This window comes from Pinus tabuliformis, chromosome 5_1 (genome assembly GCF_031772625.1).
Source record: "Pinus tabuliformis cultivar Carrire ecotype Pingquan chromosome 5_1, CPIR1, whole genome shotgun sequence".
In the NCBI taxonomy this organism is placed as follows: Eukaryota; Viridiplantae; Streptophyta; class Pinopsida; order Pinales; family Pinaceae; genus Pinus; species Pinus tabuliformis.
The window spans coordinates 410,906,566-410,925,143 of NC_142305.1; the positions used below are offsets into that span (position 1 = coordinate 410,906,566).

At 41.3% G+C, this 18,578-nt stretch overlaps 1 protein-coding gene across 1 annotated transcript in view; it reads left to right on the forward strand.

Moving 5' to 3' along the window:
• Positions 1 to 9,484: 9,484 nt before the first annotated feature.
• Positions 9,485 to 18,578, forward strand: part of LOC149165225 (uncharacterized) — a 29,010-nt gene continuing 19,916 nt past the window's right edge. The window contains exons 1-2 of the mRNA XM_089429751.1: positions 9,485 to 10,036; positions 10,123 to 10,399. Of these exons, the coding sequence (XP_089285877.1) occupies positions 9,606 to 10,036; positions 10,123 to 10,399 (708 nt within the window). The 5' untranslated portion in view covers positions 9,485 to 9,605. The remainder of the gene's footprint in view (positions 10,037 to 10,122; positions 10,400 to 18,578) is intronic.

Sequence of the window (18,578 nt, forward strand, 5' to 3'; positions counted from 1 at the left end):
CCTCAGGTCCAAAAAGATTAAAATCTAGAGGAGGGATAGCGTTCCGGTCATTTAACGAGCTGGAAGGCCAAAACTCGGCAAACTTTTCATATTTTACGAGTCAGTGAAAAGAGCTCAAAGAAGACTCGTCTTTTGAGGAACGAGTGATAAACAGGGATAGCAGCAGATTCCAGGTACAGGTTGGAATTCTCCAATCACGGCAGTGTCACAAGGATGGCTAGGTGAAATCACTCTTCACAGCTGTTTCTCAAAAGAGGTAAACACACAAATGGAGGTGAATGATCGGCCAAATGAAAAGTGGAGGTGACGGTGCACAAACACGACCAAGGGCTTTTAATATGGCTTTCAAAGGTTACATTTCTCGAGGTTGTTTACCAGTTCATTTTTCTGGATGAGCTTGAACTGCTAGGGAAATATTGCTCACAATTTACGTTTATTTTTTAACGAGCATGAACTTCTGCACAAAAACTGCTCGATTCTTTTGCATGCCCCCAGCATCATAATGACGCATGTCAAAGGAGGGTGCCCCCCAAGCTTCATTGCATTCATCTTGGTGGTTGGAATGAAGGTTTACCTCGGGGATTTGTTTCATTTTTTAATGAGGTTGACACAAGATTAGAACCGTCCTCAGGACTCCTTATTTCATTTTTTAACGAGGTTGACATGAGTTAGGAACTATCCTCGATGTCCAGATCCATTAGATATAGAAGGTTTCATATTCCACTGTGGCCACTTCCGCCAGATTACTCGGAGGCGGTAGGGCAAAAGTACCCATTAAGGTAGGAACAATGTAAACTTTGAAACGGGAACTATAAACTCAAAACGAGAACTCTGGCCCAAAAACCCCAAAAAAACCACAAAAACAGTGCTCAAAACGAAAAGTGTGTATACTGGAACGATGTTTTTTTTTTTTAGGTGTCAATTTTGCGGTTGTTTTAAAAATGGCAGCGACTACGAAATTTTCTACGAAATTTTCCTGCAAAATATAGCTTCAGAAAAAAAGTGTTGATACTGGAATAATGATTTTTTTTTTAGGGGTCAATTTTCATACTTTTTAAACAATGCTAATAAAACCAATTTTTTATGTCTCAAACAAAGTTAACTTTTAAGGAAAAACACATTAATGTTTCTGGTAGAATATCATTTTTCTTTCTTAAGTATAAATTTAACATGTTTTCAACCACAAAACTAAAAAAACATGACATTATGAACAAATTATTTCACTGAATGAATTTAAAAGTCTTTATTTGTACACTGAATAAAAGAGACATTATATCTCTAATTTGATATTGCATTGTAGATATTTAAACAATAAGATTTATCATACTTAAGACATAATCCAACAACATAAAAATGCTTCATAACTTCTCATTTAACAAAATATGGAAAACATCCATTTTATTTGAAGATACGATGCATACATCAGTTATATAAACTGTCTTAAACAATTATTCAAAATCACTCATATTTTCTTGCACACCATCAGAATTCACATCTTCAGATGAGTGACTGGATGCTGACGAAGATGTTCCATATTCTTCTCTGTCATCAACTAGTGCCCCATCTGAGTCCACATGCATGCCCAAGATTCCAGGTTTCAAAAGTCTTCTAGATCTACGACTGGTTTCAGCAGAGTCCCATGTCAACACTGTTCCTTCTGGTAACAACCTTTTCAGAATCTCTGTCGTCTTGAAGCGAAGAGTTCCTCTCTTTGTTAAATTGAAGTCATAAACAAGTATGTCAACATCCTTCAATTGTAATATGTCTGTGCGGCGGCGATTTATATTTGTACCCTTTCTTTTTCTTTTTCCACCATTTTTTTTGTCAACTACCATCTCTGGCTTATACACACCATTGAATGGGTGTGTATTTGTGGCATACCAATGTACTTCAACACCTGTAACATCCTCATTTTCTGTAAAGACCTTTAAAACTTTAGCAACCCAAAATGGATAGCCATTAGGATCTCCATCTGCTAGCACTGCAATCATGCAACCCTCCTTAATATCATGTACTGAACCCCTATAAAGGTCTTCCATGGCTTCACGTTGTGCACGAGATCTTCTGGAACCTATATACATCTCTCTTTCCTCTGCCTGTGAAGAATTAATAATACCCTGAGATTGTTGTTGTTCAACAATGTTTACTTCCTCATGTTCATTCGACACATTTTGTGGCCAAATAAATGGATTTTTCAAAGGTATATCTTCATTTATTGTTGTCGAAATGAGATCACTTTGATTATTGAAAAACGACTCCCACCAAACTGAATCAGCAATGTCAAAGTACTCATATGTATATCTAATACATTTTTTAATTTCTTCCAGGCAATCAGAATAATTTATAGCCCTGTTCTGTCTACGTGCATTCTGAACTTCACCAACTGATTGTAATGACAATATTTTTGATGCAAATATTGGATGATCTGGAATGAACTTCAAAGATTGCAATCCTGATGACGGTGCCCACTCTGTAGTAGTTGAATACTTCTTGCCCCATATTAGTGTTTTCCCATCAATTTTTTTGATACGAAATTGATGTTGGAAGCTAATGTCATTAAGTTGTTCAATGCATTTCCCCTCACCATATGATCCCAGAATAAACCTTCGCATGTCAACAGTTTCTTCCAACACTTTAAAAGCAGGCTCTGGCATGTATGATTTCTTAATACATTGAATTAGTGATGGCAAGCTCCCAACTTCCTTCCTCCTCAATGTGACTGAAAAACGACTGAACATCTGATCAATATGGTCATGAGTGTGCCCAACAAGAAGGAAACCAACCTTTACCTTTTGAAAAATTCTCAATTCAACAAGCATGTTCAGATACCCAAAAACAATCTGATTTTTGTTTTCACGGCAAGTGTTGTCCAATTGTAGATACAAAACTTCAGGAAGATTACCAGACCAAGGAGAAATGACATCATGAATTATGGTTATGGTCAGATTTGCATCATTATGAATATTTGGAGCTGTGAAGTACACCCTTGGCAACATTTTCCCATTGAAGACCATACAACCGACCAAGTGAAACTGAATAAAATTTTCCTCTTGTAGATTTTTGGGTGTGCGAACAAAATGTGGTAAAAGTGTTTTCTTCTGGTCCATACCATCAATTATCAAACCCAAATATTTATTTGGATTATCATAACACTTCTTTCGATGCTTGTACAACTTCTTCCTTTCATTTGTTTGTTGTTCGCGATGCTCCTGAAGTTCTTTGACAATTAAATCTACACAACATAAAAGAAATTCATTAAGAAATATGTTTTCATAGTTGATGACTATACAATTTTAAAAGTAAAAGTTATGAACACTTACCTCTTTCTGAGCCTTCACATTTGTCCCTTTTTGATTTAAGAGAAGCACATGTACTGCAAATCCCCATCCTTGTCTTCTTAGGAATACGAACATTATTGAATTCTTTCTTCCATAGCTTCACAAAATATTGATATGTAATAAAGTGGCCCTGTCCCTCAGCACTTTCTGCATATTCTTTGTATAAGTTGTAGATTTCTCGTCTTGAAAAATTATCTGGAATATGTATTGTCTCTCTATTTGGCATACACTCTCCATGCTTTGAAAAGAAATCTTTCATCCATGACATTGCAGTATTTGATAATGGCCCAAACTGTCTTTTATAACGTACTTCTGAATAAAATGTGGGATCCTTTTCCAAATTTTCTTGAATTCTCGAGAGACGAAAATTCCCAAGTGAATGAAACATTTTGAAAGCTTTTCTACACAATAAAAAATTCCTAATATGATAATCATAACCTGACAATGTAGATTGCATGCAGCCAACTAAATATGAGTTTTGCATGCTTTTATTCATTGACAAATATCTCTTCCTGCTTTCTAATGCAAATGTGAAATCCATACGTTTCAAGCAATTTTTTTGGCAACATTCACTTGAAATGAGAGCGCTGATAGAACTTCTTCTCGTCAGATATTCTGCTCTACCCCTTGTATAACTAGAATAGCTTGCATTGATACAAGAAGGTCTACTCCTACTCCTTGATACAATATTTCTTGGCAACATCTCCATCATTGGATCTTCATTTTTATAAGGACTTTCATCATTAAGAGGAACGTTATCCACACTATGATCTGCTCTGATTTTCAAATTTTGACTGAGAGGATACCCTTCATCTTCCCCTTCTTCAGTGCTACTATCATAGTCCTTAGAATTCAGACTAAATGGAAAATCTGACTCGATGTTTAATGGATATTCTTCCTCATGTACATTATCAGTCCTGCTCTCATAGTCCATAGAATTAGGACTATGTTGAAAATGTGGCTGTTTACTTATTGAAGATGCTACATCCTGTCCTTTGTCACTGCTACCTTTATACTGATTAGAATTAGGACAAACTGCATCATCCTGTTCTTCATCACTGTTGCTCTCATAGTCCTTAGAATCAGGACTAAGAGGACATTGTGATACTCCAATGTTTTGAGAATCATCATCCTGCGCTTCATCACCGCTTCTCTCATAGTCCTTAGAATCAGGACTAAGAGGACATTGTGATACTCCAATCTTTTGAAAATCATCATCCCGTGCTTCATCACCGCTGCTCTCATAGTCCTTAGAATTAGGACTAAGAGGACATTGTGATAATCCAATCTTTTGAAAATCATCATCCCGTGCTTCATCACCGCTGCTCTCATAGTCCTTAGAATTAGGACTAAGAGGACATTGTGATACTCCAATCTTTTGAAAATCATCATCCCGCGCTTCATCACCGCTGCTCTCATAGTCCTTAGAATTAGGAGTAAGAGGACATTGTGATACTCCAATCTTTTGAAAATCATCATCACCGCTGCTCTCATAGTCCATAGAATTAGGACTAAGAGGACATTGTGATACTCCAATCTTTTGAAAATTATCATCCCGCGCTTCATCACCGCTGCTCTCATAGTCCTTAGAATTAGGAGTAAGAGGACATTGTGATACTCCAATCTTTTGAAAATCATCATCCCGCGCTTCACCACCGCTGCTCTCATAGTCCATAGAATTAGGACTAAGAGGACATTGTGATACTCCAATCTTTTGAAAATTATCATCCCGCGCTTCATCACCGCTGCTCTCATAGTCCTTAGAATCAGGACTAACTGGACACTGTGACAATCCATACTTTTGAAATTCATCATCATGCTCATCATCACTGCTGCTCTCATAGTCCTTAGAATTAGGACTAAGTGGACACTTTGACACTCCATTATTTTGAAATTTTCCATCATGCACCTCAAAACTGCTGCTCTCATAGTCTTCAGAATTAGGACTAAGTGGACATCGTGACCCTCCATTCTTTTGAACTTCACCATCACATTCTTCAAAACTGCTACTCTCATAGTCCTCAGAATTAGGACTAAGTGGACATTGTGACACCCCATTCTTTTGAACTTCACCATCATGCTCCTCATCACCGCTGCTTTCATAGTCCTTAGAATTTGGACTAAGTGGAATCTGTGACTCTTTAAATTCTCCATCCCCTCTTTCATCAGTGTTGCTCTCGTAGTCCTTAGAATCGGGACTAAGTGGAAGAATTGACTTTCTATTCATAGTGGAAGGATTCCCACTATATTCATCAATATGAATAGAGTTGTTACGCGATGAAGATGTTGATGGTGTATAAACCGAAACTTCACCATCAGAGCAATCCATCACTTTCAAATAGAAAATGTTGAATGACACAAATGGAGTCACCTGAGCGTATTATATAGCTTAAAGAATGAAATATTCCCTCCAAAATTATTCCCTCCAAAAATTTTCGCGAAAATATTTCCCTCCAAAAATTTTCGCGAAAATATTTCCCTCCAAAAGTTTGTTAGATTTATTTACCTTTATTATTTTATTCTACAATTGATTGAAAAACATAAACTAATTTATTTTTATGAAATAAATCACTAAAATTCAAATTGTAAATCACAACTTGTACATTAATTATTCTAATAGTTAAAGTATATCATATTTACTTAACAATTTCTTTTTTTTCTAATTTTTATAATATATTCTCAAACATATTAATCCCACATTCAATCCGTTGTAAAACAACTCTACAATATTCTCTCTATACTAATGTAAAACAAATTATCCCACATTAATCGTATGGAAAAACATCTTCGTAATTTCACTTATATAATAAATTTCGCTATCACTATTACTCGCCTCACATCTAGGTTTTCTGAAATTCCTTGAAAGACTCGTGAATTTGTGGAGCAGCGATATTGCTATCAACAATATATACAACGAAGAATTGTCGCAATTGAAAGGCAAGTACAATTATTTTTTCGAAATTTTCATATTAAATTACGCTAATGAAAAATATATTTTTTTTTAAATTAAAAAATTTTCCAAGCCAAATTTTTTTTTTTATACCACATGGTGAATCGGTAACTGTGAATCGGGTTGGGTGGGGCGGGCGGGCCGGGTGGGCTGGGTGGGCCGGGCGGGCGGGCCGGGTGGGCTGGGCTGGGCGGGCCGGGTGGGCTGGGCGGGCCGGGCAGGCGGGCCGGGTGGGCTGGGCGGGGCGGGCGGGCGGGCCGGGTGGGCTGGGCGAGGCGGGCAGGCGGGCCGGGTGGGCGGGGCGGGCGGGCGGGGCGGGTGGGCTGGGCGGGGCGGGCCGGGTGGGCCGGGTGGGATGGGCGGGGCTGGGCGGGCGGGCGGGTGGGCTGGGCGGGGCGGGCGGGTGGGATGGGCGGGGCGGGCGGGGTGGGCGGGTGGGGATGGGCGGGGTGGGCAGGTGGGCTGGGCGGGGCGGGCGGGGTGGTCACCACCCCGCCCGCCCCGCCCAGCCCACCCCACCACCCCGCCCGCCCCGCCCAGCCCACCCGCCCACCCCGCCCATCCCACCCGCCCGCCCCGCCCCGCCCACCCGCCCACCCCCGTCCACCCCGCCCATCCCCCCCGCCCGCCCACCCGGCCCATCCCCCCCGCCCGCCCACCCGGCCCGCCCACCCGGCCCATCCCCCCCGCCCGCCCACCCCGCCCATCCCACCCGCCCGCCCCCCCAGCCCATCCCACCCGGCCCGACCGCCGCCCCGCCCGCCCACCCCGCCCATCCCACCTGGCCCGCCCGCCCACCTCGCCCGCCCACCCGCCCATCCCACCCGCCCCGCCCGCCCACCCCGGCCCGCCCGCCCACCCCGCCCATCCCACCCGCCCGCCCGCCCACCCCGCCCACCCCGCCCGCCCGCCCATCCCACCCGGCCCGCCCACCCCGCCCATCCCACCCGGCCCGGCCACCCCGCCCATCCCACCCAGCCCGCCCACCCCGCCCAACCCGCCCACCCACCCGCCCATCCCACAAGGCCCGCCCACCCCGGCCACCCCGCCCATCCCACCCACACCGCCCACCCTCCCATCCCGCCCGCCCGCCCACCCGCCTGGCCCAGCCCCGCCCCGCCCCGCCCACCCGGCCCAGCCCGCCCCGCCCCGCCCACCCCCCCCCGCCCGGCCCGCCCACCCGGCCCAGCCCGCCCCGCCCCGCCCACCCCCCCCCGCCCACCCCGCCCGCCCGGCCCGCCCCACCCCCCCCGGCCCACCCGCCCACCCGCCCGCACAGGGCCACCCCCGGGCCGCCCCACCCCACCCACCCGGCCCAGCCCGCCCCGCCCCGCCCACCCCCCCCGCCCACCCCGCCCGCCCGGCCCGCCCAGCCCACCCGCCCGCACAGGGCCACCCCCGGGCCGCCGGCGCAGCGCCACCCCGGAATCTACAAATTTGTGTAAACAAATCGTAAATGATATGACACAAAACACGGTAAGTATTGTTATTTGTATTTTTATTTTGCGTTTTGAAAATGTCTCGCTATATTTTTTAACTTTGATTATATTAACATATGATATTTTGTTTGGCAGAATTTTGTTGAAAGCTGTTCAATTATGGTGGGAGGCATTCATTACATAGAGAATGATATCATGAACGTTGTCAGCGATTTTTACTCAGTGTCAGAGGAAGATATGCAAAACATGGAAAATGTAGTAATTGATGATGCTACAAAACTACATCCAAAGAATCAGAAAAAAAGGCCTCTGGTGGATAAATCTAGCAAGGGTAAACAAGTTACTTTTGAAGACGATGAAGTTGACAATGAAGCATATGTTGCCATTACTGAAGATGACATTGAAATTGTGGAAGGTCGTAAAAGACCAAAAGTAACAATGGCCAAGAATAGATCTCTTCAGAATGTTAAGACGAAAAAAAGTAGAGTTGAAGATCTTGAAGTAGTCATTACCAGCAGTCAAGAACCTAGTGAAACTTCAAAAGAAAGCAGAGAAATCATTACACCAGGAGCTGATTTAGGTGATGGCATTATCAAAACAAAACAAAATGCCATTCGACAGAATTTGACAAAGAGAAACCTAGTTGATGGTGGTCGTACATTTCAGTTAAATGTGACACAAACCTATAAGGCAAGTGAAGGACAATGCCAATATCAAGTCAGAAAGCCGCACCATCTGCATGTTCACAACTTGAAGACATTGATGAGGTACAATCCATATGCTCATGTGGTTAGTTATGTGCTTCTTGTTGATCCACTTCAAGTTCCCAACAAAGAAGCATTTGATAAGTCAAAATGTTTTGAATACAATTATTATGTGCTTGGGGGGAACCATTCTGTTGAAGCTCAAAGACAATTGATGGAGGAATATCCTAATAACCCACGTTTTGAAACGATGAAATGTATCATTTATGCTGGTTTAAATGAAACAGAAGCAAAGCTAGTGGCATGGGATCATAATTCAGATAATGAATATAGGATGTCTATGAATTTGGTCCAAAAGGTTAGATTTATTCATAGTGAATTCCTAGAAAAATGTGGTGGGGATAAGATCAATATTACTACAGATTTCCGAAAGGAATGTTGTATGGAAATAGGCTATCAAATTGAAGATAAAGGCAATTCAAAAAATGGAAAAGACAACAGATCTAGCGATTTATTCAGAGGTGTTGATAACATTTTCCAATTGGCATTTAGAACTGGAGATATTTGGAATTTGATTGATGACATTTTTAGCATGTGGGAAGACATTGGCATTAAAAACCAGAAGGTCAGAAAGTCTAAGCCATTGATATGTAGCAACAATAAATCAGCGCCTGAACTGAAGCAACTTCCAGACGATATGACCATCACGCCTTGGAGGGCGATGCAAGGAGTGAAAGATGAAAAAATTGTCAAAACAATATTATCTCGTGTGAAGTCGGGGGAATTATCATTGGAAGAAATGTCTGAAGAATTTCAAAAGTAAGTTTGCTGAATTATTTTTACTTATTTCCAGGATTATAGTTATCTTTTAACTAAAACATGTTGTTATTGGTAGTATTTGTTATACATATCAGTATATTAACTTTTTCTTACTTTATCTATGCAGTCACAAAGTTTACATGAAAATTCAGGAACAAATGGTTAAATTGTTGAATGAAGATAGTTGGGATGATGTTGTACGCAACTATCCAGATTCAAGTTCTACATCAACATTGAAAGCTTTTTATCTTGCATTTAAAAAGGTAACTTGATTTATACATTCAGTTTTAATCATCTGTGTACTATTTTTAATTTAAATTAAAACTTACACATACATTTGTTTGTTTGGTAAAAGATGAAGAAAGAAGATAATGGAGCACCAGACAGTTTCAAGACTTTTATTGAAAAAATAAAGATTGAAAGACTGAGAAAGCAACGTATTAAGAATGTTGAACTTGATCCAACTCTTAATCATTTCATTTGGAATGGGCTAGACACTATTCAATATCAAGTAATACAAGGCGACTGTGAAGACATTGCGAAACTCATACCAAAAAGGGATTATGCCCTCGTTATTGCAGATATTCCCCATGGTTTCAATATTCCAAACATTTGCTATGATAATGACCCTTATACTTATCAAGCTTTTAATAAAGTGGTGGCGGGATTTAAGGAAGTGACGTCATCACCATTATGGAGATTTGTGACATTTCATTCAGACACACAGTTGGCAATGTTATTGTCAAGCTTCAAGGGGAAAACAAATTCAAGGATGCAGCTTACATGGTAAGATGTTTAAAGGTATATTTGATTAATGTTGAAAAATTAATTTATGTACAAGTTAATTGAAATTTTACTATTTTATGTTACAGGCAAAAGTCAAATCTTCTTGACAATGAAGATCAACAATTTATAAATGACTGTGAGTTCATTCATATTGATAGTTGGGCAAAAGATGATAGCCATATGTCTATGATTTTTAATCGGGTGGACAAAAAGAGTCATAGCCAAATACTGTCTTATGATGCTGTTGTGAGAAAACTAACATATGAAGACAAAGAAATGAAAGGAGAGATAGTTAACATTTATCAGAAACCACAATTATTGATTAACTATCTTATAGACATATGTTCAAATGAAGGAGATTGGGTTCTGGATTTATTTCTGGCTCAGGTACGTTTTGCCACATGGAATTGAATTTCAATATGTTCTTTTTTTTAATTAATATGTCATTGTACTAATTTACTTCATTATTTTTTTGTGCTTGATAATTAGGTACAACACTAGCATGCTGCCTTCAAAAAGGAAGAAATTGCATTGCAATTGAGAAAGATCCATTACAATGCAATTTCATTCAGCAAAGAATTAATGCTCTCCAATTTCTTCCAGATGCAATGCAAAAAATTGGGTTGAAGAAAGGGGACTTTAGTGAATCACGTGTGGCAAAAAAGGCAAAGGAACCCCAACCACCATTACATGGAATGTATGGAAAGACACATATTGGGGGATTTGCAGACATGAAAGACCCATTAGAAGAGGAAAATGAGCAAAATGAGCAAAATGAAACAGAAAATATTGTGGAAGAGGACAATGATGAAACTCTAGAGGACGAAGAGTTTGGATTATGTGACATTCTTGATTAAATTTAAGTTATGCTTGTAACTCAAGCTTTGCAATGTTTTGACTTTGACATTTTATGAGAAGAATAAACACTCAATTAGGGTTGTTATACGTTCAATATTGGTAATATGTGATTTTTGCATTGATTTTTAAGTTAATCATTTTTTTTTGAAAAAAAAGTAGTTATTATTATCCTTTTGACATGAAATTCATAAAAAAAACTATTATTTGACCATTTTTAGTTAATATTTTTGTATAAAATTTGTGATTTTGACATGTTAATTCTAGCAAAAAATTATCAAAACATTTAGTTTTTTTGTTATATTTATGTTAAAAATGGTTATTTTTTATGTCCATTGTTAAAAAATGTTGTTTTTTAGAAACAATTATTTCATGTCGATTGAAAAATTAATTAAGGGGGTTGAAAAGATGTCTAAATATGTAGATTATCTAAAATTCAAACTATCGACTTTATAATTTAAAAACGCAAAACAATAACAAGCCCACTAAAAAAAAAAAAAAAAAATATAGATAGAGAACAAGAAAATATGAATACAATGACGACTTCAAAAACTATCAAATTTAGAAAATAATTTTTTACATTTCACACACTAGAAAATTTAAAGTCAAAAAATAGGTCTTTTAAAAAAAGGGTGTGATGCAGAATACACACTTTTTAAAATCAGGATGAAAATCACTACCATTCACCGAGCCTCACCCACTTAATGCACATGAAAAAAATTAAAGTTCCAAAAAGCATGTTCTTAAAAAAACATGTGTATTCTGCATCAACACTTTTGAAAATCGGGTCATTTTTTTGCCACCTCTACAAAACGGGTAACAGTATCAGTTCCCGTTTCAAAGTTTACATTGTTTAGGGTCTTTTAGGAGACCTACTTCGATATTTTGGAGCGAATGATTGCTTCCATGGATCATCGGAACGCTTCCCATAACTTGTGAACTGTTGGGGAGAAATGTTTGTTGGTCGACGATTGTAATTCCTCCTTGGAAGGGAAATGCAATCTTCCTGAAGTAGGTCGACACAACTGCGGCCATGGCATATATCCAGGGCCTTCCCAGTAGGATGTTATAGTCAAGATTACCATCAATGACTTCAACATCAATTTCTACTGTTTTGCCCCCCAGTTCAACCTTCAAGTTATTTAGGATGCCGTACGGGGTGTACGTCCTTCCGTCGAATGCTTTTAATGTCGTCGAAGATCGCGACAAGGTTGGAGATCCGAGAGTTTTCCAGCAACTCATCGACATGATACATGTCGATGCCCCCTCATCAATAATCGTTCTGTGAACAGTTTTGTTGAGTGCTTTCACTTGAATAAGGAAAGCTAGTTGAGCTGGTAACTGAGGATCATATCCTTTGTGATCAAAGGATATAAGATTGGAATCCTTAGGATCCACCCCACCAATTGCTGATAACAACGCCTGCCTTTGGGATGGGCAATTTTGCAGTACCTCAAGAGTCGACATAGCGGATGGCGATTGGGCCAAATCTTCCACTATGTTATAATGCTGCGCCGCCCTGGCGCGAGGATTAAATGTCGACTTGTGTACTACTCCCTTTGGCGGTTTTATTGTTAACTCATGCGTGATGGGGGGTACAACTTCTGCTGAAGTTGTTGTCGAACTACTAGGCTGATCTTTACCTTTGTCGATCGACACCTGTGGATTCCCGTAATCTTTACTCCTTGTCGAAATCAAAGCATCATTTAGTTGCTTAGAGATCGATAACATTAGCACTTGCGACGGGGAAGCATTTCTACTATCAACCAGATTTTGTCCTTGATTGGGAAACGGGTCAGTCAACACGGCTGAGGTTTTCGAGCTCTTAAAGAATCTTTTAAGCTCAGCTTTGTATGGACAATCTGCTGTCCAATGATCCTCATCGCATATATGACATGGACTCTTTGGTTTCCCTTTCTTAGGAGAGCTTGAAGAAGTTTTTTGAAGGGATGACTCACCCTGTTTCTTCTTCTTCCCTTTATCCGTAGATACAGCATTTACCTCCGAAGCAAGAATCTCTTGATTTGCTTTTTGATTCGAAGTCTTACGGGCTTTCTTATTCGAATCCCTTGTCGACTTAGCGTTTGCAGTTCCAATCACGCCATCACCGGCATGAGAGTCACTATTCGATCCGGGAGGAGGAGGGATTGAAAATTCTGGTCTGGGGGCGTCAGGTATCTTATCATAGAGCGTGCCTGACTGAGTATATACTAAGTCTAAATATTGAGCACGAGCAATAACTTGCTCCTCTGTTACGACGCCTCCTTTGGCCACATCTTCTGTTATAGCAGGCAGAAGCGACTTTATAAACCACTCAGCTAATAGCTGATCTGGAACATAGGTTTTTACCATTCTGCGCCGACGACGCCACTCATGTATATGATCTGATATATGTGTGGCCGTTGTTTGCTTAAAATTGGTCAAGATCTCTGTTCCAGTTTCGTACCTTATAGGTAACTGAAAGTGTGTTAAGAAAGTCGTGGCTAGGGAACTAAAATTGTCGAACGAGGCTCTAGGTAATTCAATATACCATTTAGCCGCCGGACCAGTCAATGTCCTCTGGAAAAGGCGAAGCCTTATCGAATCATCATTCAAGGTATTCGACGAACACCACAGATGGAATGTCATCACATGATTCGACGGGTCTTCGCCCGGATTTCCATTGAATTTAGGAATGTCCGAAGGAAGTTTGTGAGGGATCGCTGGCCACCAATGGGCATAGGCGATTGGATCGTTCGTCAGTCGATGTAAGTCTGGTAATTCTAAGGTCGCCACGAATGGCAACTGCTGATTCAGGTTTGGCGAGGCGTACCCAGGATACGATGGAATCGCTTGAGCAGTAGGCCTTTGCACACCAGCATAATGCAACTGATGTTGATATGACTGATATGGTTGGTGGGCTTGGCCACTGTAAAGTGGTTGATTTAACCCGTTCTGAATATAGGGTTGCCCACTATTCGCAAAGATCTGTTGCTCAGATCCCTGGTACACCTGTTGAAACTGAGGTTGTTGGTATTGCACCATCCATGGTTGTGAAGCCATGTTTTGCTGTGCGACACTAACCGACGGACCAAGGTGCGGGGTTATGGTTCCCGTTTGTATCTGTGTCGTCCCGGAAGTCGGCGATTGTGGTTGTGTTGCAGGGTCAATAGGCTGTTGCATTACAACTTGGGGTTGACATACAACAGGCATCGATTGAACTTGCGACACGGTTACAATTGCTGGCGTCGTCGGGATACTAGACATAGGTACACATTGTTGCATGGAATATACAACTCTTGGTTGTTGGGGTAACATAGGTACCCAACCACTCGTCGTTACTTCAGTCAAACCTGAATGTGGTTGAAAACTGCCGTATGGGTATCCCCCCGGAAGAGGAAGTGAAAGGGCATATTGCCCCCCATACGGTAACAATCCGGAGCTCAAGGGTGTAGATTGCCTTTGAGGACTGGATGGTCTAAACTGATTCCCAAAGGGATCAATTTGTCTAGTTTCAACATAAGAATTACCGGGTATTATACCGGAAGAACAAACTGGAACAGACCAAGTTGTCATAATAGTCCCTGGGTGGACTCCTTCTAGTTGATGAGAACTAGTTGGGACAGCTGGTATGCCGGCAAACATCGTTGGGTTGGCAGCAGGAGCTTCTGCTGTCGCTGTGTCGTTTGGCACAGTTCTAGATGTCGACGGTTGTTCAGACATTTTAAGTCTATCCAATAAACTGCCTATCGATTCTACAGGAACTTCCTGTGGCGATGGACAAACTTCTGGTGCAGAAGGAAAAAGAGTGGTGCCTACTCCAAAATGAGTTGGAGTATTTGCTTGCTGGTCCTCTACGATTTCCTCTATTGCAATCAGACCAGGAGGAAGAGGAAGACCGTCAGGTCCGTAAAAGATTTCTGGTGCCGAAGAAGGGGTTGCTTCGACAGCGACAGTTGTTTGAACAACAAGACTCTGTGGACCGGTTTCAGATGGAACTGGTTCAGTTATGCAAGTACTTGTCTTCAGACTAGGATCAGTACAACTGTCCTTCTATTGCTGTTGAACTTCTTCAATAGAGGCAGGGATTCCAGAAATATTGGGAGTGACCAGAATCTCAGATGTTGTTGGAACTTCCGTTCTAACTTTAAAAGGAGATTTTGACCTGGTCCAGCGAGTTCGCTTCGTCCGTACTACTCTCGGTTCCGGAGACAAAGGCGGTTGACTCGCAAGTCTCCCCGAACGACGGAGTTTTAATTGACTTTCCTCCACGGTTGCGGATTACTTGATCAACTAAAATACAAAAAGGGGAATTATGTTTCCGTATTGAATGAATTTTATTAGACGCTTTTAGACACAACTTTGCTTTTTCATGTTTTAAGAGTCGAGAAAAAGCTAAAGATGACTCTAGTCGCCTTCGATGTATTAACGAGCCCGAAGTGACAAATGCTCGGTTGGACCTTTTCAGTTATAGAGTTTGAAAAGGGCCAAAAGAAACTGCTCTGGAGATCTAGGCAGAGGGTGTGCCAAACCTTTCGCGAAACCACAGAATACGTTTTACGGTACGGGTGGTCGATCTTCGTGAATGTTGTGTTCACTGCATCGCGATCAGTAGGGCGGTCGACACGGCTTCCTAAGGATAAAGGATAATTGCCTATAGGGGTCTCCCAATATACGCGACGGTACGCGGGAGCTCAAGTCCGTATTAGTGCTATCGTCCCTCAGGAGGAATCACCCACCTTCGTAGAGATCGACAGTCACTACGTTTAACGACGCCGGAACACGTCTCTACCTAGACCTCTATTGTGAGCGTTATGTTACAATGCGTTTTTAGATTCATTCAATATATTTTAAGTTGATCTTGTTTATCAGTTTGTCTTTCAGGATCACCACGAGATGTATTGGTACAAATTCCTAAATGCAGCTAAAATGATAAGCAAGCTTTCACAATCTTTTTAGCTTTGAAAATCCTAACTACTGAGGGGAGAGAAAAACAATATCTTTCCACACAGAGCACAAAGCACAAACTAATGCACTTTCTCCTAGATCAGACACACAAACTTATCAAAAATGCAAATGCAAGATGCATGTATTTCTTTTCTTTTCCCTTAATGTTGATGTAGACAAAAGGAAATTGTTGTATAATTTTTGAATTCAATTTGAAGCGTAAACAAACAAGTTTTGTCTAAAATGAAAAGACGCTTTACAGGTACTTGTTTCAACACTAAAAGTATATGAATTCAAACCATAAAGTGAAAAACAAACAAACTCAAATAGCCATGAACAGTAATAAAACTAGCTCTTCAGATCACAAAGACACTTTTACAGTTCAGGATCTAAGAGGCCACAGCTATACTGGTTCGTTTTTCACAATGGGAAACTGTAACTGAAACAAGAAATACTAAAAGAACATTCACAGTTTCATCACACAACTGAGGCGGAATAATGTCAAGGAGAATGGTTTACAGCAAGTATAATGACCAGCAAGCAATCAGCAAAACTCAGTGAAAACAGGGCTCAGACACAAAGGGAAACCTTAGCAAGACACTGGCTAACTGGACCAGCGCAGGCTCTGGTCTGTCAGTTTGATTCTCAGCGCAGTTCCCGAAGGGAGTACCTGCGCTGAAATGCAGACTGCCTGTGGACAGCCTGCACTGAGACACGAGAGTTGCGTTTACAAGGAATTCCGGGTCATAAAAAGCTCAAAAATGCACTGTTTTTGCTGAAATAAAAAGCTATAGGTCAAGTACAGGCTAAGGGATGATCAAGAGGATGAAAAGCTATCACAAAGAGTAAAGAGTCTTTTGTAGATAAGCTCTTCAAATCTTGAATTTGCTCAGCAAATGAGCAAGAGTAGCAGTTCCTCTACTTCGCTTTTGATATAGTCAAAAGCTTTTCGATTTGGTACTCTTTTCTTCAAGAAATGAATAGCAAAATACTACAAACACCAACAAGATACTAGGCTCCCCAGCGGAGTCGCCAGTTTGTTGTGGGGAAAAGTATCCGACTCGGATGACCCTATCCCTACTCTAAAGGTGACAGTCTTTAGCAACAATTGAAAGTAAAGCTTTGATATTTTCCTTTATGAAAGTACAGAGAGAAGGAAGAAAAGATTAACCAACCTGGTGTCTTTCGCTTGGTCGATCCTTATCCTCTCTCTTTGTCTCTTGTTCCCAGCTCCTTGCTCTCTTTGCCGGTCCAGCTACACACAGATCTGCGCAAAACAAGAGAGGAAACTACAAGATACATGTACTCATAACTGATGCATGGATTAGAGTGAATCAAATATACAAGTAAATACAATACATCAATGCAATACAAGTATATAGGAGAACATGCAAAACTTTATTGATAGAAGTAACAGGGTTCTGAGAAGGTTACAACCATTGATGGCTCCAATCCAGCAGCACCCCCCCAACAGCAAGAACTCTCCTCTTCACCTCTAGTAAAACAATCACCCAATAGCTCTAACTGTAAACCAACAGCACCTCCTTGCTTTACACAAAATTCCAGCCTCCTTAGACCTCATAGAAGAGCTCTATATATAGGAGAGAAGAAGAGAGGATGAGTCAGCTTGAGGCTGGCATAGAGCTGACTAGTGTCCTCTCCCTCTTCAGTTAATCTTCAGTTCTTGAGTCCACTTGGAGATCCTTGCTTACACATAGTGATCAAGTACCTCTTACTCATCACAGGGCGAATCTCATGAACCAAGTGTCAGTTTGGAAGCTTCCTGGGCAGTTGACACCTTGCAGAATGACTGTGCCACTTGGCCAATCTCGCCCAGCGCAGGTAGCCTTCATTAGATTTGACTTCCAGCGCAGGTACAAGGAGGAGCAGTTGCATTCCAGCGCAGATGCTCAGTGGAGCAGCTGACATGATCGAAAATTAGCCTGTTTTGAAGTGTTTTCAGGTGGAGAACTGATTGGAAGTGCTGTTGTTTGATGACCTTGTTCTTTTAGGGGTAAGAACAACATGTTTAGGGACTGAGGATCCCTGTAATTATTGACATTTCATGCTCCATGTCGTGAGGCACAAAAATGTCTATAACACCGTCACTATGTTTTAACGAGCCTAGCAACAGTGAAACTCGCTCTTGCGTCTGAATGGAAAAGTTTGTCGCTATTGTTTTAATGATTTTAACGACAAGGATAACTTGGTCCTTTTCAATTTTAGAGATTCTGAAAAGAGACGGAAAGAAAACTCCAATATTCCTTTCTCATAATATAACCCCTTAAGTCTGAAAAAGTATAAAACAATGTGAAAGGGATGACTTTTCAATAGTTTTAATGAGCTAAACAAGACAAACTCTTGATCTTCTTATGTAATAATCCCTCAAGTCCAAAAAGATTAAAATCTAGAGGAGGGATAGAACTTCCAATCACTTTAACGAGCTGGAGAGGCTAATTTCTTAGCAATCTTTTCATATTTTACGAGTCAAATTAAAAGAGCTTAAAGGAGACTCATTTTCTGAGGAACAAGTGATGTTTTCAGATAGCATCTGGTTCTAGGTAAGGTTTGGAACTTTCCAATCATGGCAGTGTAAATAAGATGGCTAATAGGACCACTCATCGCAGTTGTTCCTCAAAAGGGGTAAACAATCAAATGGAGGCGAATGATTGGATAAAACAGAGTGGAGGTGATGGTAAGAACACGACCAAGGCTCAAAAGCTGATGATAACCATTCACAATGGCTATTTACCAGGGGTGG